This window comes from Anopheles ziemanni, chromosome 3 (genome assembly GCF_943734765.1).
Source record: "Anopheles ziemanni chromosome 3, idAnoZiCoDA_A2_x.2, whole genome shotgun sequence".
In the NCBI taxonomy this organism is placed as follows: Eukaryota; Metazoa; Arthropoda; class Insecta; order Diptera; family Culicidae; genus Anopheles; species Anopheles ziemanni.
The window spans coordinates 89,068,915-89,094,236 of NC_080706.1; the positions used below are offsets into that span (position 1 = coordinate 89,068,915).

Sequence of the window (25,322 nt, forward strand, 5' to 3'; positions counted from 1 at the left end):
AACGTCGAGCGGAAGATATATGTGTTTGTCTTGTGTGAGTTTGTGTGGAAGGTCGTTTTTGTGTAACTCGATTGTGTTTTTTCTTGTGTATGTGTTTGGTAGGAATGTTTCTTTTGTCTTGGTTTGGTTTTGGTGTCCTTTTTTGTCCCTCCAGCTTCCGAGATAACGACCGGATCCAGACGATGCTCGCATGCAGAAGTTGCTCGCTGAGACGATCGCCACAATCTCCATCCGAAATGGTGCTGGGTTTTTTCTTGCTTTGGATCTCACTGGAACGGACGTAACCCATCACGATGGGTGGCAGTGGGAAAACGTAACAAAAAAACAAGCTGGAAAACACACAAAATAAACAATCCGCAGGTGCTCCACCTACTTAACAGCATTTTCATCAGTCCAGCTGTGAGCTTGGTGATTTTTCTTTCATCTCTTCTACGGGTTTCCCCTCTGCACCCCCGGGAAGATTTAATGCTACTAAAGGACCGTTTGGTGGTTAACCATTCCACCCTCGATCCTCCACCCCCAAAAAAAAACGCAACCCTTCAGCAGGACTCGAAATAGTGGGGCGATACTGATGGGGGAGAATTTACCTGGCACATTTCATCCTCAGGTTCCGAAAGTCCCCGTTCGTGTGCTTGTTTTATCATCGACGTCCTTCACACGGAAAGTTTAACCGAAACTTTTCTTCCACCCTCGTGCGTAGAGTTTTTCTTTCAGTCATGAGTTTTCGGTTGTCCTTGTCCGTATCTGTGTGATGGGAACTGTCTCGGTTTGTTTTTTTTTCTGTATGTTTCGGTTACGTCTTGAAGTGATGTGTGGATGTGTTTTTGTTACCTTCTTTGTTCATTCCCCCCACTGTGTCTCTAACTCAACGAGATGCGTAACGCTTTGTTTCAGATTTTTGTTTTTTCTTTGTTTTACTTCAAATATTTTCTTCTATATATGAGCAAGTAATTCACGGGTTTCGTTCGTCCCGTAGTTTGCCGCTCAACTAACCGGCGCATGCAAACTCACGGCGGCTTAACTCCTTCTTAGTGTGTATTTTAGCGATAGAGAATGGACGTGGATGATTTTCGAATTATCGTTTTAGTTGCCGCTTGCCTTCCTCTCTGATACGTTCCCTCAACCGCAAATGTGTGTTAGGTTTTACCTTTTGCTTCTTTTGTTTTACCCACCCACCGCACGGTATTTGATTTTGTAGTATCGTTTTGTTTTTAGTCACCCCACGAGCGACTTATTTCTGTTTTAGTTTGTAATATTTACGGTTGCGGATAAGTTTGTTCTGGCGCTTGCTTGCTTGCTTGTTTTGTTTTTTACTGTACTTTTTCTCTCTCTCTCTTCTACTTTCCGTTATCTTAATACACTACGGTTATACTTAAAGTCTATAGTTCACATGACAGCTTAGCTGAGCATAGATAACCAATACAAGTAGCATAACAAATGTCCTGTGCCGGAGCAGAATCTGTAGGTTACGCTGTTTGAACATCGATATGCTGTCTGTTGGGAGAAAGAATGAAAATCGCTCGGTCAGGTCGAGGTCGGTGAAGGTTACGGGTTAGAGATTTAAATAGTTTAAACAGTGAACTGATTCGAGCAAATGTTATTCAACAACGCAACACGCCTAGAGTCAATCAATGTACCACGATAAGGATGATAATATCTATTGGAAACATTGTCCGCAACACCTTTCGGCTCTCGGCCCTTTCGATGCGAAACGTCTGCTGTTCCGATCCCGGTGAACAAGTCGATCGGGATCGGCACCATTAACTGTAATTCCCCTCCCGAGGGAAGGAACTCCTGGGGCGCGAAAACTTTCCTCTCCAGCGCTGTCAATAACACGCGCACGCGAGCATACTGCATGATTTATGCACGTGGCGCGCTGTAAACGCACCCCGGAAACGCCCAACCCACCCTCTTCACCCCCATGGACCGGACAGCATGCACAACAATGGGTAATGAGAATTCAATTATGCTTACCATCAAACAGCGATCTGGCCGATGACGTGACGGCGGATGCGGACGACTCTCCTGGTGCGCGGGTTGACGTTTGACGACGACATCGTGTCAGCAAACCAACCGCCCAGACCGGGTGGCGAGGTGAGCGAGGGATTTGGCGAAGAAGCAGCGTGTGGAAACAGAAGTCACAAACAAACAAACAAACAGATCAGTATCGGGTATGTAAATGGAGTTGGTCCTGGTCCTCCCGTGTGGCGACAGGATCTCCCCACCCAGTACATATGTACGCCCCATGTCGATGACCTACCGTTGATAACGTGCAACGAGACCGTGATCGGTGGACTGTTGGATGGGCTGCAGGAGTAATTTCCGGAATCCTTCTTTCTCGTCGATTCGATTATCAGCGAGCCAATCTGATATGGAGAAAAAACCCCGTGTGAGGCGAGGAAAAAAATGAAAGAAGACACAAAGATTCACCATGTTATCGATGAAATATTCAGAACAATTTGTGAGTCAATGAAAAAGGAGAACAAATATAATGGACGCAGTAAAGGAAACATTTTTGCTGGCAACATATAAAACGATTGTAAAGGGGAGTTTTTTTACGATTGTTTTTCATTGATTTTGTCGATGGCAAAATAATTTGGCTTTAAAGGAATTGCACTGTATAGTGATAAACTAAATACATACGAAGTTAGCAAGCCACCGATTATCTGACATTCATATTAGATGAACAAAGTAATACGAAGCATTACAGTTTTCATTTATATTTTTCAAATATCAAGTTGCTTGTTACTTTGGGAATTAATCGTCTTTTTGAAAAATATACTCATTATGTGTTCCCAAAACCAATGTTATTTGGTATTTGTTTTGTTACAAAACAGGACAGCTTAGTGACACAGTTTATTTTGTGCATGCCATGTAATTTTTTACATCATATATCAAGAATTTGAAGACAATATGTGATGTATAAGGCCTATATAAATCTAACACAATTAATTTTATTTTATACATTGATGAATGACTTTTTAAGAAAACAATCATTCACTACTATATAACTTAAAAATAGCGGTAGTGTAAAATGTTTAAACCCTGATATTATCTTCTTCTATTAAATGTAATTGCTTTAACAAAACTGTTAAAACCGAAAATTATTGGTTCAGTTCTTCTTAAACTCATGTTCATGCATTTGTTTAATAATGATTTATTTTAAGAAATCCTTTTTAAAGCGAACAAATTAATCGTTTTAAATTATCTAGAGTAGTTTTAATTGAACTGCTTACAAGAATTCAATTTCCATTTTAATGTTGTTTCCTTCTATTTCTAAAATCACAAACAACGTTTTTAAATCATTTCAAAGCTACTTTATAAGTGTTTATGGTTCGTATGACATTATAAAATTTAATTATAGTGTTTCAAACAATCAAAAGTGCACCCTTACCGTACTGTGAATGTCACCGTCGAGATCGGGTGCGCCGCGGTCCAGCTGCGTTTTCCAGCCGCGCCGGCTCTCGGTGAAGATCTGCTGGGTACCGTGGTACCAGATGATGTAGGAGGGTGGCTCGAGGGCGCCCCGGACCACACACCGCAGGATGACAGCGCTGCCAGCCTTGACGTAGCGATCGGAGTCACCTATAAGCTCGGTTCTTGGCACTGAGAGAGGGAGAGAAAAAGGGAGAGAAAGTTTTATTACATAAATCGTCGAAGAAGGGCATTTAAAAAAAGTGAGAAATGAGCGATGGAAAAGGATTAACTACCCGGAAAAGCGGAGTGAAACAAGTGTACCGAGTGACACCAGCAATCGGTTGAGACCAATTGATCCTGCACGCGGCATTATATATACCTAGCGGCTTAAATATAGTCGTCGTCGAGTGAAAGGATGACATCGTTGGATAGAACACGCCGGGACAAGCGAACTGCCGATGGTGGGAGGGACGGGAGGGAGTGCAAAACGGCGCAGTAAATTTTCATTCCACTCAATTTCGACGATCTAAAGTTGTGTCAATTTTCGGCAAATTTTCCAAGCAAAATTGCCACCCGATGGTGCGAAGCCGGAGCCGTGTTGGGTTTCGGCTATGTGTAAGGCCATAAAATGGACTCCCAGGTCCTGTGTGTTGTGTCTGTGATCGAACGACGGTGAAACGAAAACAAAAATCCTACCGAGAAGAGAAAAAACAACAACAACTGGAGGCCAAATCCTTATGTCCCGGTCCGCGTTCACCAGTCCTCACCACCTCCCCGCCAACCGGTGCCACAATGGCGAAATAAAAGTGACTGTTGGCTTCGAAATTTATGGCGCTTTTAAGCCAGTCTCAAGCCGTTTGGCGTTACGACCCCGAACCGAAGCCCCTGTGCAAACTTGTCGCCGTTGTCCTGGAGAAGGCCGTCGTGTGTCACGCGGACACCGTGCGGCCGTGCTATTTCGGGCTGTCTTGGGTTTATCGTTTATCGGTTGGCTTCCGTCGATTCCGGATCGTGGCAGACGCTTCTAAGGCTTCGCCCCGGACCGACCAACCACCACCACCATCAGCGGCACGGGTCTAGGGCTTTGCAGTTTAATGGTTCTAAATTTACTGTAAAAGCCGCTGCTAATCCCTGTGAGTGCTTTACCGATTGCTCGGGACGTTTTATTTATCGCTCGGAATCGTAATGTGTGGGTGTGTGTGGATGCCTACTCGCCAACGATGGTGGCCCACCTACGATGGGGTCGGAAACCGCAGTTCGGGGAATGGGAGGAAGTACAACAGGTCCGGCCGGGCACAAATAGAGACCGGATTTGCGAATGGTAACGGTGTTCGATTTGTTATTCGTTGCAGGTTTGTTGTTCGCCCGGATGGATTCCGAATCTTCCGGTGCTTCCATCGTTATTCTCCGAAATTGAAGTATGGTCTCGTGGGGCGGGGGAAGGAGGGTTGGGTCCATGGTGGTACTGGTACTGCTATCCATTAATACAATATAATCTACCTGAATAAATCATCCACGCGAGAGGCACAATGCAGAGGCTGGAATGAAGTATTGCCTTAGCGCCCTCTAGCGAGGCTCTGCTCAACCTGCGCAGGGCGCGCGCGGGTTCTGAAGTGGCTCGTAAAACCGTGCGGCAGCAAATCGTCGCCGTGGTGCTGCCACTTGCCCAAACCGCGTACATGGAGGTGGGGATGGAGGCCTGGTGGCATCGGGCAAGTGGCTAACGAATTGCGGATTTTACATCCATTTAAGTGGCTTCTGGCGCTAGAGTGCTACATCGATGTGGCTGTTCAGATTGCTGTGCCACGGCGAGAACGGGCAATAAAAACGCTCCACACGAGGCTGTGTGTTTGTGTGTGGTGTGTAAAGCGGGGCTTGTGGTAGCTCTCTATGCAAACTATCGCGAGATAGCGCGAAACACGTTCCGCAGCAAATTAACGCAGATTTTCAACACTAGCCGCAATGCCTCATCGTGGGAAGAAGCGCCAGTGAACCCACTGTTAACTCCGATAACTAAACGCGACTTTATAACAACGTGGCACGCCGTTTCGCTTCTACTTTCCTACCAAAACCCCGTAAGCGTTCTTTTATGATCGCAAGCATATCAATTCTTTTTTTTCGCCGGGTGGAATAAAACGAAATATAAAGTCCTCTCCCCTTCGGAGCGTAAATGAGCTGACAATTGCAACGGGATGGCGGTTCTTGCGAACGAAGGCCGGGTGTTGCTCATAACGACGGACAACTTAACATAATTGTGCCAATGTCGTTGGGTGTGCTTTTTTCTCACGTTCACTCTTGTAGTGGAGTGGAGTGTTTTGCAGGTTTTCCAATGGTTTGTTTGTCTCCTTGAGCGAAGCAGTTTGTACCGATTTTATTGGCACTTCAGTATCGCGTTGAGTGTCACCGGTAGTAGTTTGCAATTGGACTGCTTGCGCTATTCCATTTCGTATTGGTTGGAGGCACTGAGAAGGAAATTTAAATTTGCAGAATAAATGTAGGATAAACATGGCGTATAACATGTTTTCAAGTATACTCCTCTGTAGTATGTTGACAGATATAAATTTGTCCATGGTTATTGGTTGTCGTGGAATTGTGTTTGTCTACATGTGGAAATCATTTGTTTGTTTTGCTTTTACTTCTTAGAGATTTGCTCAAGGATCAACAAGGTTATTTAGAAGCCTATAATCTATCTGTTGTACACAATTTAAGATGCTCTTCTAACATCTTAAAGATCTGGTCAAGGATCAACAAGGTTATCTAGCAGCCTATAATCTATCTGATGTACACAATTTTGTTCTAATAAATATCAGTTTGCATGAACATATGCTAGCTTATATTTCTTTTCATATTTTGGATGCAGCAAAATACTGCTCTGCAAGAAGGTGTTTTTGGTTTTTTAATTTTAAAATGGCAGGTTAAATTGCTTTTTAAAAGAGTTAAGCGACTTTTAAAGATGCTCTAGTTATTTTTGTGGAAGTAAGATTAAAGTTATTACAATATTTCCACATGATTTGGACAAGGTATTATGCGTTCATAAGAAATGCCTTAGAAAAATTTTGAAGAAATTAAATATTAACTAGAAGTATAAACAAGCACAAATCGTTATATAATATATGAATAATATATTAAAAAATATAGAACAAGAAAGACATCAGATAGGAGCTCAAAACATGAGAAAGATATTCAAAAGCCTACTTCGTGAAATCGTATTTCGTTACTTTGAAATTAAAACACGACGTCAAATTACACAATGGCCCCATTTGCCTTCCCTTTGGTTTTGCAATCACTTCCGGAACAAATCCAATCAGGATCAAACTCGGGAACAAAACACTGCTAAAGAAAACCCAACCGCGGCTTTCTCGAGTTCCACTCAACAAATTAGCACATAAGGTGTGCTGGCGCAATTTCGATGCTGGCTTAAGCGGATGTGAGCTATAGTTTCCGCTGCTCAACAACTTCGCGCTTATTACCAACTTTTAATGCAACCACGTGGGTTATGAAATCTTACAGCGTGCTTAAAGTTTTTTTTTATTGGGTTTTCTGGCGTTTGGGAAAAACTTATTTCAACACTTCGCGCTCGAAAAAGTCCGCACCGAAGAAAACCGTGCCCCAGTCGAGCGTTGTTTCAAAAACAAAATTATGACGAATGGTAAATGCAGAAAGGGACGAGTGGATTTCGCAAGAAAGGAAGAAACAAAAACCAACCAAGGAACGATCCGGAGCCTGGTCGTTTAATCCGCATGTGCATCGTCCCGGGGTCAGCACGGGGTTTTCGGTGGCTTTCGTAGACCCGCAGGTCCGAATGTTACAACTTTTCACCCCCCTCGAGGCTTTCCGCCTCTCCCACCGCCGCCCGAAGTTAGTTAGCAGTTGGCAGTTGGCGCTGAGAAGAAAAACTTCCTTCGCACCCTTCCCCGGGGGGACTCCAGGGAGGAGAGGAAGGGATCGCGGGGGGGAATCCTCTCTGTGCAAAGAAAACTTTTCCCTCGCCTTTGAAGTATGTGTGGAGAAAGCGGGCAGCCTCCAGCGAGCGCAAACATTGGCCGGGGCCCGCTTTTCGTAGCAGCAGTATGGAAATTGCGCAAAATTTGAATAAAGTGGAAACTTTACGGGGCTTTCCGATAAATTCTGCTAGTTGGCCATCGGCAGCGTTTCGGTAGGGAAAGAAGCAGACAGTTGGTAACTTTGTTTCGTTGGTTTTTTGATTTGTTCTGTGTGTGTGTGTTCCCATAACTGCTCACTTACCTCCGCTCAGCGTGCGAAAAATGGTTACTTTTCCGCGGGGCTTCTCACTTTGGCCAAACAAGACTATTTGCATTGTTAGACATCGGCTTTGAGTTTGAATTTACTTTTGCGCGCAGGCTTCAGATTTGCTCGCTGCAACGAACTTCCTCCCAGCGAGTCGCGAGCAATCCGATTTATTGTAAAATTAGTCCACCAAAGAATGACAAAGTAAACCGTAATCTGCTTATCCGTCAACTGGCCCGCCGAACAAACAGTTGCGTGCGGTCGTAAAGTTGCAATCTTTGAGATAGAAGTTTAATTTGGTTTTTACTTACGGATCGTTGTGGTTAATTTTATGCTGCTTTCCTCTCGTAGGATTTTATTCGTTTGACTATCTTCTCTTGCAGATGCTACTCTGTTTTGATTTTTGATTGTGTTTTGCAAAAGTTTCTTTATTGTCTCATGCACATGTTTTGTCCTCATTTCTAATTTGAATGCCTTCGCCCTGCCGACGGTTTGGAGTTCAACAAACCGAACGTTCTCCTAGTTCCAACCGCAAGTAATGCCACCCATTTATGCAAATGTAAAGCTGGATTTAATTGTGTTTCCACCGCCGAAATTGGGGCACAAAGAACCCATGCTGGGGTGTTACCCGATAGTTTCGATCCAGCAGTGGAGATGTGCGCTTCCCGTGTTTGGCGCTTACAAAATTCGGTAATCGTGTACTTTATGGTACGTCGTTCGACCATTCGGGAGCTTTTTCAGTGGGAGGGAAAGCTAACGATAAAGCGACCTCCATCCCCGCAGAACACGATGCCGAGCCGGCAGTGCATCAAAGCCCCATCTGAGCCGTGGTGTATGATTATGACAGGGAAAACTCATGTTTATAGCTCTGGGGATACGCGAATGTAAAGGCGAAGCGTAGAATGTAGGAGGAAAAAAGGAAAGAAAGATTTTCCCACTCCAGAGCGGGATACACGGACACTGGTTCAATAATTTGTGGCTTAATGTATACCTCCCCCACACCGTACCGGCGTTCCTGGCTTTCGAGGGTTTCCTCCTGGCAAAACAAACACGTACCCAAAACTTGGCGAGGGAACCGTTCCTCCGATCGACACTCTAATAACTAGCGTAGCGTACCGTTAACGGATCGATGTGTCCGTTCAGAACAAAGGCAGTGGAGCGGACTCCCGCACGTACTGCCACTTCTCCCCTGGGGGAGGGCACGGGATCCTCTTCCAGAGATAGGAGTCACCCGCCGAAAAATCCTACGGCCTACCGCAGAACGTAGTCGGGCGATAGTGGAATTTCTCGCAGGGCTCGACCGCACCGTATCGGTGTACACGGCCGGAAAATAGAACCACGTACGATGGGGCACAGATGAGCGCATGAATTCACCATGAGTTGGACCGTTCCGCCGGACGCTAAGCCTCGGTGAGGTCGGCAGTACCCACGACGAGGTTCGGCCCTCGGTAGTTATTTACTTCGTGCATCGCATCACTAATGATGGTCACAGGAGAAATCAGAGCGTAAGTTCCCAGTCTTTGTTGTTGTTTTTTTTTTTTTTTTTGGGACGAGGAACAAGAAACGAGCCTACACTATTCCTGTAAGGCCACATGCGGTTCGTGATACGTAGTTCCGTTCCTGCGTCCGGTCGAGCACACTGTTCCGGCCGTGTTCCGGAATGTGTGTACAAGCAGCTCGTGCCTTCCAATGTTGGCATTTGATTAGGACCGTACTCCTGCGCCACGCTCGAGTCCGTTGTTGGAGTGAAAGTTATCTCCTCGTGTCATCGAATTCGGTGTCTTAGTCCGGAGAAGTGTGGTTCGGGGTCTCTAACAAAGTATTTGTTCTGGACGCTCTGGTGAGCCGCCTTTCCTCAGAGTAGTTCAGAATAGTGGTACCAATCGATTTATAGCCATAAGTACACGCCTAATACCTGATACCTAACTTCCAGCTCTCTTCCGGGAGTTCGGATATGTCGATTATACACATTTTATACTTTAGTACACACACCGGCCGGCACAATGTTTCGCAGAGAGGCCGTCGACGCCATCATCCGTGCGTGGAAAGGAAAATTTCTGAACGCTCGTGTACGCAAAGCGGGCTGTGTTCTGGAAAAGTTCCGGTTAGTTTTGTGTCTGCTTCTGACAGGGCAGAGCCCCGTATTACTTTTTGACGAGTGCACCCAAACGGAACCACGCACGGATGCCGAGGTCGGGGTGGTACACAACGCACCCTTATGCCTTCAGATAAACCTTGGAGCTGAAGCGGATCGAGCCCTTTGTTTCCGACCGCCGAGCCGGGAGATATGATGAATATTGAATAGAGCCCCGACCCGAAAAACCCCTAAAGCCTACCGCACCCGTCTAATCCTCCCGAAGCTCGTCGGCCCCGGGAAAAGTGGTATCGAAAAATCAGGCTCAACGATCTGGCAAATAAAACAACGGTAGACGAGAAGGTAGAATGGATGCGGACAGAACAACATCCAGTAAAAGTCCCCGGCACACATCATACGCGCGGGTCATCATGTCATGTTTGTTCGAGTTCTGCGAAAAGAAATGGACGCTGGAAGTTGATCCTCTCTCTCTCTGTGGGCAGGATTTTGGTCGACCGGGTCAGCGCCGGCATAGTAAACAAAACGGCAGGAAATCAACCTCCTTCGCCATGGCGGTGGTCTTTTTGTTTTTCCCTCCCGGCAACGATTAAATTATTCGAGCGAGCTTTAACCGTTCGGTTGTGAATAATCCATCGCAACAGGCCATGTTCGAGTACAATTTAATGGAACTGTTTCAAGTGAAAACCTCACCGACGACTGTTTGGTGATTGAATGGAATCAATCGTTCACTCGGTTCTTTGAGTTCATTGAGTACCGACCACTTCTTCCTTCCATTTAGTGGAGTCCATTTTCCTGTGTCCTTTTTCCACCGGCACCACCCCGGGTGCGGATTAATGCCGGGAAGTTGTTTGTACACTGGAAAGTAATCGGACAATCGGTACGGAAGAAGATCCAACTCCAAGTGAGACCGGCCCGGAAGAAGTGTACCGAAACCGAATTTAATTAAATCGTAAGCCATCTCACCAAACATGTCCGAGTCCAGGTTTTCCCACCTCGCAAGGTGGACACACTTTAACCACATCCCAGGATGTGGAACCCGTTGGTGGTTTGCAGTTGGTTTTGATACGACTGATGAAAGGATACTCAAACACATTCGTGGGAGTGAAGGGACGGAATCAAACAAAGAAAAAAAAACACTACCGGAACCACAGGGAGAAGCAAACCGAGTTCATCAACCAGGGAACCGATTCTGCAGCCCGTGCTGTCGATCAATATTTGCAACCGACAATTAAAATCGTGCGATGTGAATGGGTGTGTTTGTGACGGACGAATTGATTAGTTTGTGGTACAGATCAACTCAACTTTTCTTCCAGTTGAATTTTAAATTGAATTCTCAATCAAATGAGTAATCCAACAAATCAAAGTTCATTCATTCAACGATCAAGCGAAACCCGCAATTTGATAGTGGAAAAATAATATTGTTTGACACATTCGTTCTCTCTGTATGATTTGTATCTGTCTTTTTTAGAGATTTCCTAAATTGTTTTGCAGATACATTGTCGAAACCGTCTTATTTTGATAGGGTCTATAAAAAGTTTCTTTAAAACTTATTTGTACATCCTTCCAACGTTTAAAAGTGATACTATTTTTAGACTATTCAATGTTATTTTATATTGTTCTCAAATCATTTAAAATGATCTGAAATTACTACCAATAATGTTAAATTTCTTAGCTTATTATCGTCACTAAGAAAATTTATATCGGGATATAGAAACTAATTCGTGATCTATAAGCTCAACCTTTACGTTTTCCCTTTATTTTGATTAAATTTGAAGAAAATGTTTCAAAACCATTTTCAATTATGATCTCAAAATGCAACAGGCCAAACATTGTCAATTTTAGAACGAGGAATTTAAATTTGTCGAAGAGATTAAATTATTTGATTTTATTATAAAGTGTGTATTAAATGTTCAAAGCTTAGAGTGAAGAAACAGAACTTTAGACGATATGGAGCTGGTTTTCCGGTGTAAGAAAAAGTTGATATAATTAAAACCTCAACAAATTCTAGTAAATACAAAACAATCTCCATGGGTATGAATTTATAACTCGCTAAACACTTTTCAACCATGCTGAGAATATTCTTTGTTACGCAAATATCTGTTGGAAAATAGTGAAACACAGATCGATGGATCGATGAAAAGAGAACGAAGGCAACTAGAAAGGACAAAAGTGCTATGGGGGCTACTCACCAACGACATGCAGATGTACTCGGGCGCTGATTTTCGGTTCCGTCGACACCTGACACTCGTAGATGCCGGCGTCACGAGCCTGCACGTATTTGATCTGCAGCGTCCAAACGCCGCTGCTCTCGACGTAGAACGACTGAAAGCGCTCGTCGGCTATAAATGTCATCCTGTCCACCGCACAGCACGAAATCCGGTTGGTGTGTGTGTTTGTGTTTCGTTTGATTGGCCGAGCGAGTGGCGCCGGGGGGATTCGATTTCGTTTCCGGTGTGTTACAGGATGTTGCATCGAGCGCCGAGATGAGATGAGTCAGCAGTCCAGCGGCCCAGCAAGCCATCGGCAAACAGGTGTCGTCCATCGAGGCGATTGCCGTGTGTGTGTTGGTTGGTGTAAAATATCAGCAGGCAAACCGATACAGCGCACCGGCAGTGAAATGAAATGAAATGTAAAAATCATCGATAGAATTAATATGCTGAAGGCAAACATGTTAGAACGACACAAACATATGCACACTGGCACACCCGCTTGCTAGATGATGCTACAACGGCAGAGATTAGGAGAAGCAGCGGGAGAAAAACATTCCAATTCAATTAAAATTGATCTTTATTGCCAAGCGGAGGAAGGTCCGTCCCTCCAGCAGAGACGTACGATGGGAAATAACATTCTGTTCGTATCAGAAACCCGGTGGGTGGCCAGGTTGGCAAGCTCCATACATCGGGCATAAGAATGTGGCCTCCAAGAGCCCGAGCCCCGGTAAACATTGGCATACATTTCAAGTGAATAGAGCTTCCACGATGATCATGCCATTTGCATTCATATCTGGTAGTAGATTTCTCGCAAAATGTAATTTTCTTCAAAGAAAACATTTTCTTAGTGGAAGTATACATAGGTATAAATAAAGCTGAATTCGTTTAGCAAGCAACGACCACACATCCAGCGTGATTCAATCTCTTGTTTTTACAGAGAATCAAATTAAAACCAATCTTGAAAACAAAGTTTCACATTCGCCAGAATGAACAGAATAAAAACGACCGTTCTTAAACATATTTTAACACGTGAAAGTATTTATTAAGTCAGCTGACACGGGTTTTCAGCTTTAACATTTAAGGACACTTGTTTTAAATATCTATTGCCAAGCAACCTGCTTACTTTTCTTGTAAGTTATGTTTTTTTAAATCCTTGCTTGAAATGGAACGTTTTCCTTATCGTTACGCTCTCGTCTATTTAATCTAACATTAAAGCACTTTGAAGTCACTTTCATTCCTTAACCCTTTCACGACCAAGGGAAATATTTTTCCCATCTACAAAACAAGTTACTGTTTGTTCAACTACTATCAAAACGATACTTTTGAAACGAAACATCAAAGAAAACATTATGTCAAAGGCGACAAATGTCTTTCTGAACGAATAAACAAAAAAGAACTATCAAAATTAATTGCTCCAAAACCAAACCATTCGTGCGTTCAACCAAAATTATTAGAAAAGTTTATTAGACTTGATGAATTTATTATCTTTTTTACTGAAATGGCTAAGATCTTTTGTTTGAGAGTTTTTAATATGTAATTTGTAGTGGAAAGAAAATAAAATTAATTCCGATATCATAACTATACTCGTCGTTTATTTACTGTTTTGATCAACATGGAAAAATATTTCTCATGAAATTATGAAAAACCTACACAGATTGCTAGGTTTTTCTAGTGATATTGTCTTATTTTACACCCCAAATAGCCAACATATTGTGTTGTATTGCCAATTTGATATTGCCTTGAATAGCTCATGGTCCTGAATTAGAGGAACCTCATCAGAATAATTCGTAAGAAGCCTTCGCTGTATCAAAAAACAGTAGCAGAGAGCAAAACGGAACACATAATCTTAACCAAATGACAAACACCAGCGGGATGTCGGCCGAATCGAGGGCCAAATTGGGTACATCATACGCATAGAAAGCGAGTCATTGAGTACATCGAGGTGGTCGATCAATTCTCGGAGCGATCCGAAAGGATACATTCAACTCGTCGTCGAAATTAAATAAATTCCCGGTATCTCCCACTCGAATCCGATTGGCCTTTTTCAGATATACCGCGCAATCTCGCAGCCAATGGTGCCGACAATGGACAGCCTCGGTCTCCCCCCCCCCCCACTATGCGAGGGTATTCGTGCGCTTCAAAGGACAATTTCGTTCGGATGTAATTTACCTATCCACCACCTTCACCAGCAGGCAATTACGTCGCCTGTCGCCGCACATCAGGCTGGTGTGCTTCCGAGCCGTTTGGCCGTACGAGCTGATGTAAGATAATTTCGTTAATGCGTTCGTACAACAAGTCGCTAATAATGTGCACTTGTGAATGCGACCGGCACAATGCCACCCTCCGTTCCGATAAAGCGCGAGAAAGTAAGTGAGCCAGCTTGTGCTGGTAATTGTCCTTTCGCACAGAGCGCACGGCACAACCCCTAATGAGCACCAGACACGACGTTGGATTCAGCCACGGGAGGGGTTCCCCACTCCAACGAACGAATCCGGTCCGGGTTCAAAATGGCGCTCGCTCGACGCAAACGCCGCATGAATCGCGTCGGAACGACAAACAGTTGTCAATAATCCTTGGGAAATCGTGCTGTTCAAAGCCGCTTCCCTCGCGTAACACGCTCGAGGGCCACCTTTGTGCTTCGCTTCACTCGGTTTGCAACAGCTTTCAACTATTCCTGGAAGTGGGCAACTACTGGGTCTAGGTTATCACTGCCGCACTAGATACCACCAGCTTCCTGGCACTAGTTCCTGGAACCAATCTTTTATGCCCGCTTAGTCCACAGATTCTATTCACCCATTCAAACCAGGGAAGCTGGAAAACCGATGCAAAGAACTCCCTCCCCCACGGCTTGTAAGCCGCTTGTAACAAGTGGGCTTAACAGGGATGCTGCCGGTGCTTCCAACCTAATTATAAACGCATTAATCATGGCGATTTTGCTCACCTGTCCACTGTGAGAATGTGATCATCTCTCACCCGCACCCAGGAAACAGATTTGTTCCCTAGCTGTTTCACCTGCGGAAAAGAAATGGATAGAGAGAGAGCGAGAGTGAACAAGAGAATTACATAATGGAAAAGGGAAAAATGCCAACTGAAACCACTCGGCACTTACCTTGCACGGCAGATATGCATGTGTTCCGATTTGTGTAGTTACATTGCTAACGCCGCTTCCGTCTAGGTATGGTCCAGCGAAAAATGTTGCACCGGAGTTCAACTTACTTAAGGCTAAGGATGTGCTAATATCGCCCGTTACATAATCTGCAAAGTGGAGAATGCGGAGGGGGGAAAGAATGAAACATTAAACAACGGAAGCATTAAAAGGAATGGTCGAGCGGACGTCTTCGCCGGACGTCGCCAAGCTGCAGTGTAAACATCTTTTACTAAGGTAGAACGGAAAAAGGAACTTGTTAAAATCTCGTCAAAAAATTGTATAATATGTTTGTTATGTTGTTAGGAAAGACTACAATTATATCGTCGCTCAATTAAATAAGAGTTTAAGAAGTTTTACAGAAGTTAATATAATTTGCAAAGCAATCAAACAAGTACTTAGAAGTTTTGCATTGCATGTGATGGTAACTCACGAAGAGAATATAATTTTTATGGCATTATTCGTAGAATTATTATGAACTCTTCAATAAAGTAATGTTGCCGATTTTAAACTTCTCAAAAGTGTTGAAAACCTTCTTCACTGTAAGTAGATTGAGTTGTATTGCCCAAATAGGTATATCTGTTATCAGTTAAACAATAAAAGTTAACCGTGTAAAGTTAAACGACTTGTATAATCTTCCTCTCATTTATCATTCTCTTCTTTATGGATTATGGATCTTTTGGAGATTAGATTGTGAAAACCAATATCATGCTATGAATTTCTTCATGTTTCATTTTTTAAATCATTTTTTCACATTTTCAACAGTCAAAACATTCTCACAGTACGATCAACCTTGAGCTTTCGTGTGCTTCGTGTCTCCTCTACAATGTTTTGATTCGTACGCCTTTGTTCTCTCAATTTCCGAGTTTATTTAGCTCTCCAATGATTATTTTTTTGTTCCCTTTGAACAATGGCCAAAATGTTGCTAGTTTGAAATTAGTTCCGCAGACCACCCGAAGGTTTTTATCATCGCCGACGCCAACTGCGTTCTTGGCGCCACCGGCGGAGGCAGACCATTGAGGATTTCGGTTCGTAAAAAAAGATATAAAAAAGTTGTCTACCCCCTCCCAAGGACACACACACTCTCACACATAAGCAGAGACATCCATTCACGGAGGGAAAAGCTGTTTCTGCCGTTTGGGAGCCGGAAGTAAATGAGCCACATAATTAAATACAGTTTTCCACGACAAGCTAGTGACGGGGAGGTGGGAGCGTGATTTTTTCCTCTGTTTCCACCAATCGGTGATTTTCGGTTCCAGTCCAGGGTGTGCCTTTTAGTGTCGGAACATTTGCTGCACCGTGCAAGGACTCCAACGACGACGACGACGATGATAATATGGTAGTTTCGTCGGCAATGTGTAGAGTTCGGGATTAGATCCGAATTATCTTGGCTGTTATTTTTCTATCGTTCGCTGTGTGTTCCAATCGACTGGTGCTTGATAATATAGTTTCTGTTATTTTACTTTCCTCTATCCCTTGTTTATGTCTGTGTGTGTGTGTGTGACTTTTTTTTATTAAGTTGTTTTCCAAAGCCATTCGAAACGGCGCGTTTACGCGTGTTCGCCAGCTGACGTAAACATTACGATAAAACGAATCGTGAAAACGCGCTCGTTTCGAGCCAATTTTTGTTTTTCGACGGCCTGGTGATGAACGATACGGGCATGTGTGTTTTATTAGGTCGCTGCCGTTTCCCTCCCGGCATTCGAGCGTGGCAGCAAAACGGGAGTAAATAATGTTTATGAGACCGTGGTGGAGTTCTGATTCTCGAGTAGCGCCCGCAAGGAAATGACTGACTCTTAATTAGGAGCCCTAGTGAATGGAACGAAACTTTCAACATAAAGCTCAAGCTAATATACTGGCTGATAACTATCGGCACTAAATGCAGTGCGCTGCGGAGAGGGCATAAAGGCAGCTATTTTAGTGTATTTTGGTTTAGCCTGTTCTTTACTTTACGTTCGTAAAATCCTCTTAACTGTTTGATGTTTAATTTTATATTTGAAATGGTAATAAATAAATAAAAAGCAAGTAAAATCCAGCGCTTGGGTCGTGACGATTTTTTAGATGAACTGCAACATGATATCATGAGGTTGACTTCTTCTTTTAAGCCCTGTGTTACATCTACTCAGAGTGTGTGGTAATAATTCGACCAACACTGAGCTCTTGTGGATAAAACCGGTCTCCTTTTACATCTATGAATTATAAGAAACCTTATCTTCCACTTATGAAAAACATAACTAGTTGGTGTTCAGTTTATTCTTCATTTATTTGTCTGATATACTTATAAGCCACAAACATTAGTGTTAATCCGGATGATACGATTCATTTTGTGGGTTTTTATACAACGATTTTGAATTTTAAAACAGTCACATTATGAAAACTAAACCGCATTACTAAAATATCTCCTATATAAATGTTGCCATGCTGTGTCGGTTGCATACCTATAGGCGCATGCAATAATGCACTAACAGCAGTTCTCTTTTTATAGCATCTCTGATATCAATTTGACTGAAAAATGTCATGTAAACATAATTTAAAGACCATTATTTAACGTAGATCGCTCTAACTGATGCTCCCACTATCTTCTAACATCAAATCCACGCGCGATGCCATCTAAATTACGGGCTGTTCAAAAAGTGCACTCCAAGCCCGACACATCCATCCTCAATGATGTTTGCATAATGCATGAAGCCTTATCGTACCGACACGAACGTGTCCGCACCAGGCGATAGGGAAACTATTTTTTCCTCACCTGACCTTTTCGCTGAAAGCGTCCGTCGGCCGCAGCATTCACACACACGCTCCCGGCTCGGCCGTAATCCAATACAAATCCGCCGGTTTCATCATGCACTCGTATAATGGCCGCACGGCCCACACCCACGTAATCCCAAGGCCGGTATCGATGGAGCGACATCGTCAAATGGACTGTATCTCGAAGCCATGATCTTGATTTAATCGATAGTCAACAAGTTACCACCCTGTCCCTTCCCACGGCTACTGTTCTTGATACCCCCAAACCAACCAACCATACACACACACAGACCGTCGCCTGTGCGTTCAGTCTGCGTATCCTCCGTTTCGTTTGTTTTTCCGCCTCATCGAGCGGCAAAGCATTTAGCTGGCATCAGCTAATCCGGTCGAGCCGGCTGACGAAGGGCCGTATCGAAGGCCGATGCACACGGACCTGCACACACACACACACACACTTGGTGTCGTCATGTGTCCTTTTATTCATTACACGCTTCACCACCACCACCGCGAGCCCTCCGACCCCAAACCGCAAGAGTTACCATCAAATTAATTAGATTATCTGCCCTCAGCAGCAGCAGTGTTGGCGTTGGGTGATACTCACCGTCTTTCTCCTTTTTCTCGCTCGCTTTCTCCCGTTCCGTCTCGAGCCCTTAGAGCTAACCCTATTTCCGTGTCGTGGCTTGTGTTCCGGCTTCCCGAATTTCGCTAAAGCCACATTTACTTCAGCGCGCTGTTGTTAGCGACGCAATCTGCAGCCGAGTGTGTGGAGTGCGCGCCTTTTGTTATGCAATGGGCACGGGTGCGGGTAGCTTAGTACACTCGGCCGATTCGATTGCATACCTCTAGGCGCCGCTGGTGCGGGATTGCTGCCGGATCGACAGATCGCTATCCTCGGTGCCTTTTCACTTGCCACTTGCGTCCACGGTGTTTTGCAATTTCAGTTGCGACGGTTTCTGCGGTCAAACGTGAACCTAATCGAATTGAATTACACCGCCTTCCTGTGCACACGCCCCAATGCACACGCTCCAGATAGACGAGCGACAGTTTTGGGGCCGGGTCCTGCGTCTCTTCGGCGGTGGTAACACACGGACATTCAGTCGCTCGTCCCTCCGAGCCCGGAACACATATTTACATTCATTTGCATTATTTGCCAACAAAAGGAGATCTCTCTCTCTCCCTCCCCGCTTTGTGTCGTCCTCCTCGCACGGGCGTATAACGTATGATTAGCATTATGAGTGGGTTTTCTCGGCCACGCCCGTCCACCCGACCGCCACTGCTGATGTTGCTATTTTGTGGTGGCTTCCGGGGACTGGAGGCCACCCGGGGGGATGCACATGGGACGAGGGAAAATTGGAAAGCTCAGGAAAGAAGTTGATTGCGGCGTATCCCACACGGTGCTGTTTGATTAGCTGCAGTGCAAGATAATTGGAGTTGAACTTGAGGTGACCCCCGATGGTCACCCAAGGGGACCCCCAGGTTTTGGTTTTGTGTGTCGAACATTCTAAGGACAATATTGAGCGAACTTCCAGACAGACATTCCGGTTTTCTCAGCGACATTGTCCGGGTTTAATCCTTCCTTTTCAATATATTTGACCGCTGGGAAATAAGGCTCGGTATTAAAAAGACTTTCCGTCGACAAAGTAAAGGTTGACATGACTCTGTGCATAGAGTCGTATAATGTACCGTATTTGCTGGTGATAAAAAAAGAGTCTTCTTTTATAGGTGAAAATGAAAATACTTCGTTGTAACAAATTAAAGGAGTTGGTTTTCATATACTTAATACTCCAAACACAAATGGTTTCATCCAAATTGGAGAAATTAAGCTTGGTATCAAAAATACTTTCCATCGACAAAGTAAAGGTTAACATGGCTCTTTGCAAAGAGTCGTATAATGTACCGTATTTGCTGGTGATAAGAAAGAGTCTTCTTGTAAAGGTAAAAATGAAAAGACACTGTTTGAAACAAATTAAAGGAAATGTTTTTCATACACTTTATACTCTAAACACAAACGGTTTCATCTAAAACACTACTACAAATGAAGTGTCTTAGTTATTTCCGCACCATCGGGTGCTTTGATTTGATTTATTCTCCAAACAAATGCTAAAGAACCGAGAAAGAAACAAGTACTTAACTGACGAATACACTTTCTCTATTGATCCACCAGGGTATTTACAAACATTTACTTTGACGGAAAAGGTCCCGGGAAGTACCGAAACCCTTCGAACCCGTGCATGAGTAGCTGGGGAAAACTACTTATTGATTTATTCATTCTGGTTAAAAGCTCCTCTTTTTTCCTTTCTGCCGACGTGGGTGGGAACACGACAACCTTCCACTCCCTGGTGGAAAACATTTCCGTGGGGGTTTAGGGGGAAAACGGTATTGATTTAATTCCTCAATCAAACGACCTCCACCGGGGGAGGGGTCAAGTGTGGGTAGGGACAAAGAAAAACCAGCGAAAGAAAAAAGAAAGAGATGGCATCCTAAAGAACCGAGCCTCGGTGGAGGTGGTTGTGTTTTAATAAAACTCAACTATGCGGCACCCGACAAGTGAACCGGATGGGCTTAGCAGTAATGTACTCGAGCGAAAGCTACCGGACCGCCGAAGAATTTCCCCGGAAAAAGCCACCGCCGCGTCCGGGTGACTCCCGCTGGGTTGCGGTAGTGTAACGCGAGGAGAGAAGGGCACGGGGCACAGGGTTAGTCGAAACACATAATTTATGACTCCTGGCGGCCCCGTGCACAAGATGAAACTGATGAGCTGTTATTATCGTAGATAGCGCACGAGTCGAACTTTGTCCGTCCGTTGGTTTCGCCTTCGCGCCGCTCGTCGCCGTCACATTGAAATGCGCTCGCAAAATTATCTCGACTACACACACACACACACAATCAAATCCACGAACGCACATTTTGTCTCACGCACGCATGAACACATAAATCAAAAGTTTTGCCGTACGCAGCGCGACGGAAAAGCTCGGCTGACTTTTGACTCCTATTGCCCCAAAAGACTCATTTCCTCCGCGCGCCGTGGGTGTGGAAAATGGGGCCATCTAGCAGTGGGCGGTATGGGCGAACACAAAGCTAGCACGAAACGTCCTTGTAGAGAGAGCGAGCGAGGACGAGTCTGATGGAAGTTACCAAGCAGATATTATATACATATTAATAAATATTTGATTCTTCGTACGAGCTGCGGCACAATGAGGGGAAATATTTGGCCTCCGGAAAATGCTTCATTTTCGTCAAGGGTTGTATTTTACTCAAACAGAATCGTGTGAACAAAATTGTCCACAGAAGTATCAGTAACGTTTCAATGTGTTGTACCTCTGAAAATGGAATTTCAAGAAAATGCTGCACATTGCATATTGCAGCACCATTTTCTAGCAACACAATTGTACCGATTCATTTAACAGAGTGCAATTATAGGAAGCTACACCTGGCGAGTTTGCTACAATTCCTTTTTCCGTCTCATAAAACGCTCAAGTACTAATGAAACTATCGGGAGAAGGCATTGTTGTGCGATTTATTGCAGCTCGTTGGACGATAGTTTACTTTGTTTAAATGCCTGAAACTCTATATAAATGTGTTTCGAAAGCCTGGAAAATGGTAGGTCTTCGAAACATCACGAGGGTTGTGGGAGAAAATGCATACACTTTGCATCAATCATCATCACCAACATAGAAAAATTATTTGTAATGTGGTTCGTATCGTTTTAAATAAGTTTTATAAAATGAAGAAAGAGAGGGTAACAAATTCTCTATTTAGTGTTTTTCTTTGAAATCTAAAACGTTTCAAGGGTTTAACAAGACTGCCATGTTTTACGTGAATTTTTATAAGTTATTTATTTATTTTGACTCTGTTATTTTGTATTGTCTCTTTATGTATTTGTTTTGTAGAATGGCACTGGTTTTTTTTTTAACTTGCAGATCTTACAAACAAATTACAAATGGCTTTCCTTTGTTTTGTTTTAGAATGGTATTGTTATGTTTTCATTTCTTCTATTATTTTTCTATTACTTTTATCATTGCACTGTAGCATAGAATTAAATGAATCCATAAGCTCAAAATGTTTTGTTGTTTTCTTTTCAAAGAAAACTTAAACCTTATTGAAATATAAGTACTACTGACGGCGTGTAGTTCATTAGCAAAAATAAATATGCATCCGTCGTTCCGTTTCGGCGGAGCAATGCAACCCGCCTGCCTTTGTCCCACATTTAAATAAACCATCTGCATTTGATATCATAAGTGCGGGTGTCTTCGCCCCATTTCAACACTATCTAATTCCCTTAAAACGTGGGATTTGGCCTCCCGGACTCCCCGGGGGTGGAAAACATCGCACGCGGTTGCACCGCAGCAAATTAGCTAAATGAAGCCCGGGTGCTTCCGCCGGCCGCGCGCGCTTACTTACCAGTACAAATGAAGAGCACGATGAATATTAAATTAGAATGGCACATTTTGTTGCGTTCCTTCAGAGCGGACATCTTCCGTGCGGCCTTCGTGCTGCGGTGTGCCGTACCGGCGCGTCACAATTCATAGAAGACTGAACCTGCAAGCAGAGAGAGAGAGAGAGAAAAAAAAAGGGAAGATGAAGAAAACTGGGTAAGAAAATGCGATGAAAATTCACCTAGGACGACCGTGGAATGGAATCAAACTTTTCGAATGCATCGAGAAGTGGAAATTGTTATTTCCCCCACCCGGACCGTATGGTTCTTTAGTTTTATTTTCGTTCTTACTAGCGCTGCATCCAACCAGAAGTACATTTATCATACCGTCCCTCCCGGTGGTGGAAGAAAAGCGACACACCGGGACGGCTGCAACCCGATTACACAGTTGGCCGATTTCCAAATCGCCTCGATTGCCAAGGGAAACCCCGGCGGTCCGGGCAAATCCAATCCAATTTTTCCCGTTCCGAAACGTTCGGCCCTCCAAGCTTCGCGAGCTCTAGTGTCCTTTCGTTCCCCGCCTCCCGTCCCTGGCACTTGCCTGACAAGCTCTTGGCTCTGGCGTGAAGCATGCCCTTGAAAGGAATAATTTTCCCGCAACCCGGTGAGGAAAATAAAAGCAAAACCCAAAACGAGCGAGCAGGAGCAATCGCTAAACGCAAGGAACATTATGCAATCCTGATGCCAGCTTTCCCCTCTGTTTTCCCTCCCCTTTTTACTGGTCCTTTTGCCCTATCTCTCCGTCTCTCTCTCTCTCTCTTTTTCTCTATTCAGCAATTTTTTTGGTGTGATTGAGAAACTTCTGAACAGATGCTCACGATTAAATCGGATGACGCTTGGCTGGCGCAAAACCGGGAATTGGGTCGTTTTTATTCAGCTCCTCTGTCATGCAACCTTCACCTCTTTCTCTCTCTACTACTCTCGCTCTCTATCTCTCTCACTCTTTTATGTTCTGCATGCCTTTATATCCTCCATTTAAGTCATCCAGTTTCGATCCGGCGGCCTTTCGTGCAAAGTGACTTGTGTAAGTGATAAAGAGAATAGGTGTTATCTAACCGAAGCCATCAGATGGCGATATCTGTGGCCAGACAGAATTCGATTAAAACTGAAACCACCGCGAGGCCACAGTGGGACAACCGGGAAGCTTTTACACGGACATTGGATTATTTGTAGGTTCGAAAAGGATTATTTCGAAAGGAAATTGATTCGGTTTGATTTTAAAGACCAATTACATAAGTGAAAGATGCACTTAAATACAATCTAAACATAATGAAGTAAGTTTGGAACAGAGTCAGATTGGAGCAATAAAAATGAAAACCACTGTTGTGGTAAATTGTAAAAAAATATAAATCAAGTTAATAAACGGAAAAGCCTACGTTAAATTTGAACTGGATGAATTTTGTCTGATGAAGGAATGAAGAAATAAAGAAATGTATTTCACCTCCTTATGGACATAACAGTGTAGACTCCGTTTAGAATATACATAGGTTTGGAAAATTGTCTCGTTTACAAGGAGAATGTTAATAAATTTGGTGTAAACAGAGAAATGAGTATCTACAGACAAACGAAGAAGGAATCGACTGCTGTTCGACAAAAGTTTGATACCTTTTTTAAATTGTAAATTGAAAATTGAGATGAATTTTTGAAAAATCGTCAATTTTATAATTGATCTTCAAACGATGTCGTTTAATTCAATTTGTTAAATGCTTTCTTATACAAATAAAGGTGTTTTAAGTGAAAAGGATATTTTAAGGATTTGATTAAAACATGTTACATTATTCAAAAAATAGTATTTACATTTTAGTTCAAATTTCAAAAACCAATAAACAAAAAAATGGTATTTTTTAATACTAGATCTTCTGTCCACGCAAAGTCCCACGGTGCCCCGTTGTGGAACGCAATGTCAGAACATCCGCAGCGTGACATTTCGAAAAACGAGAACCCGAAGAACCACCACCACCACCTTCCTCGCACCGGTTCCGCTTGTTTAGGAATTCTTTTCAGCTTCTGACGATGGCGTTTCAGAGTGTGCGTGATTTCCACCTTCCCAACCCCCATCCTTCCCCTCCCTTGGGCATTCACGTTCGCTAACTTTGGTCTGCGGCCAGACCTCACGAAGGTTTCCGGTCGACTGCATCCGAATTTGGGCAATTTGCTGTCCACCGGGCAGAAGCCGAAAAACTGCAACCGACGGGCGGCAGAATTCGTCGCCGGAAGTCAGCGGAAAAGGGAGGGATGGGTGGGGAAAATTACACAAAGCTTGCCCCACGGACGGTTGGCTTCCACGAACGGGAAAAAGCAACCCAAAAACCGAGCCTATCGAACGGTATCAGTTGTCCGGCATCGCTGGGCTGTTGTCCTGGGCCGGGTGGAAAGCCATCGAAGGGTGGAAAATTCGGTCGCCGGGTTTTCTTTTGTTTACCCGAATCTCGGGGAAAAAAAAGACTGCGATGGGAGGAAAGCGGAACGGAAACGCTATTTGTGCCACCGTCGGGAGGCTCTCAAGAAATTACCAAACTGCTTTCCTTCGCCGCCCGGAGTTTCCCCTTCCTTCCACGCGAGACGAGCCGAAAGTCGCGATAGATAAAATGGCGAACGAATTTCCCGCACAAATTACAGCCAGTTACAGCCCCCGACTCCGGGCGGGGGGGTCGCTCATTAACGGTGGCCCGTTAGCGCGAGTCGGCGACGAAAATGGGACCGAAGCGCGCATGGGCGCAAATTAAAATTCAATTTCTGCACACTTTATGTCCGCCTAATTGCTTCGGCGACACTCCCCGAAGCTCCCGCGAAGACGGAAAAGTCGCGAAAGGCCGTGGGCGGTTCCGTTCCGTTCCGTTTTCCATCGAATTGGCCACCGATAAAAGATCAAATTCCAGCCACCTATTACACAACAGATTGACTCATCAGCATCGTCAACAGCATCATCGTCATCTCGGGCGTGTGGGTGTCATTTCCATCCCAGATTTTCCGCGTGTTCCTCCACCACTCGGAAGGGAAATTCATCTTATTGTGTCGAACCAG

At 44.1% G+C, this 25,322-nt stretch overlaps 1 protein-coding gene across 1 annotated transcript in view; it reads right to left on the bottom strand.

Annotated features, from left to right (window-relative positions):
- Positions 1 to 1,302: 1,302 nt before the first annotated feature.
- The window catches only part of LOC131286998 (zwei Ig domain protein zig-8-like), a 42,919-nt gene continuing 18,899 nt past the window's right edge, over positions 1,303 to 25,322 (bottom strand). The window contains exons 3-10 of the mRNA XM_058316012.1: positions 22,265 to 22,402; positions 15,080 to 15,225; positions 14,912 to 14,982; positions 11,950 to 12,113; positions 3,395 to 3,606; positions 2,261 to 2,366; positions 1,975 to 2,025; positions 1,303 to 1,494 (exon numbers count right to left, since the gene is read on the bottom strand). Of these exons, the coding sequence (XP_058171995.1) occupies positions 1,373 to 1,494; positions 1,975 to 2,025; positions 2,261 to 2,366; positions 3,395 to 3,606; positions 11,950 to 12,113; positions 14,912 to 14,982; positions 15,080 to 15,225; positions 22,265 to 22,337 (945 nt within the window). The 5' untranslated portion in view covers positions 22,338 to 22,402 and the 3' untranslated portion in view covers positions 1,303 to 1,372. The remainder of the gene's footprint in view (positions 1,495 to 1,974; positions 2,026 to 2,260; positions 2,367 to 3,394; positions 3,607 to 11,949; positions 12,114 to 14,911; positions 14,983 to 15,079; positions 15,226 to 22,264; positions 22,403 to 25,322) is intronic.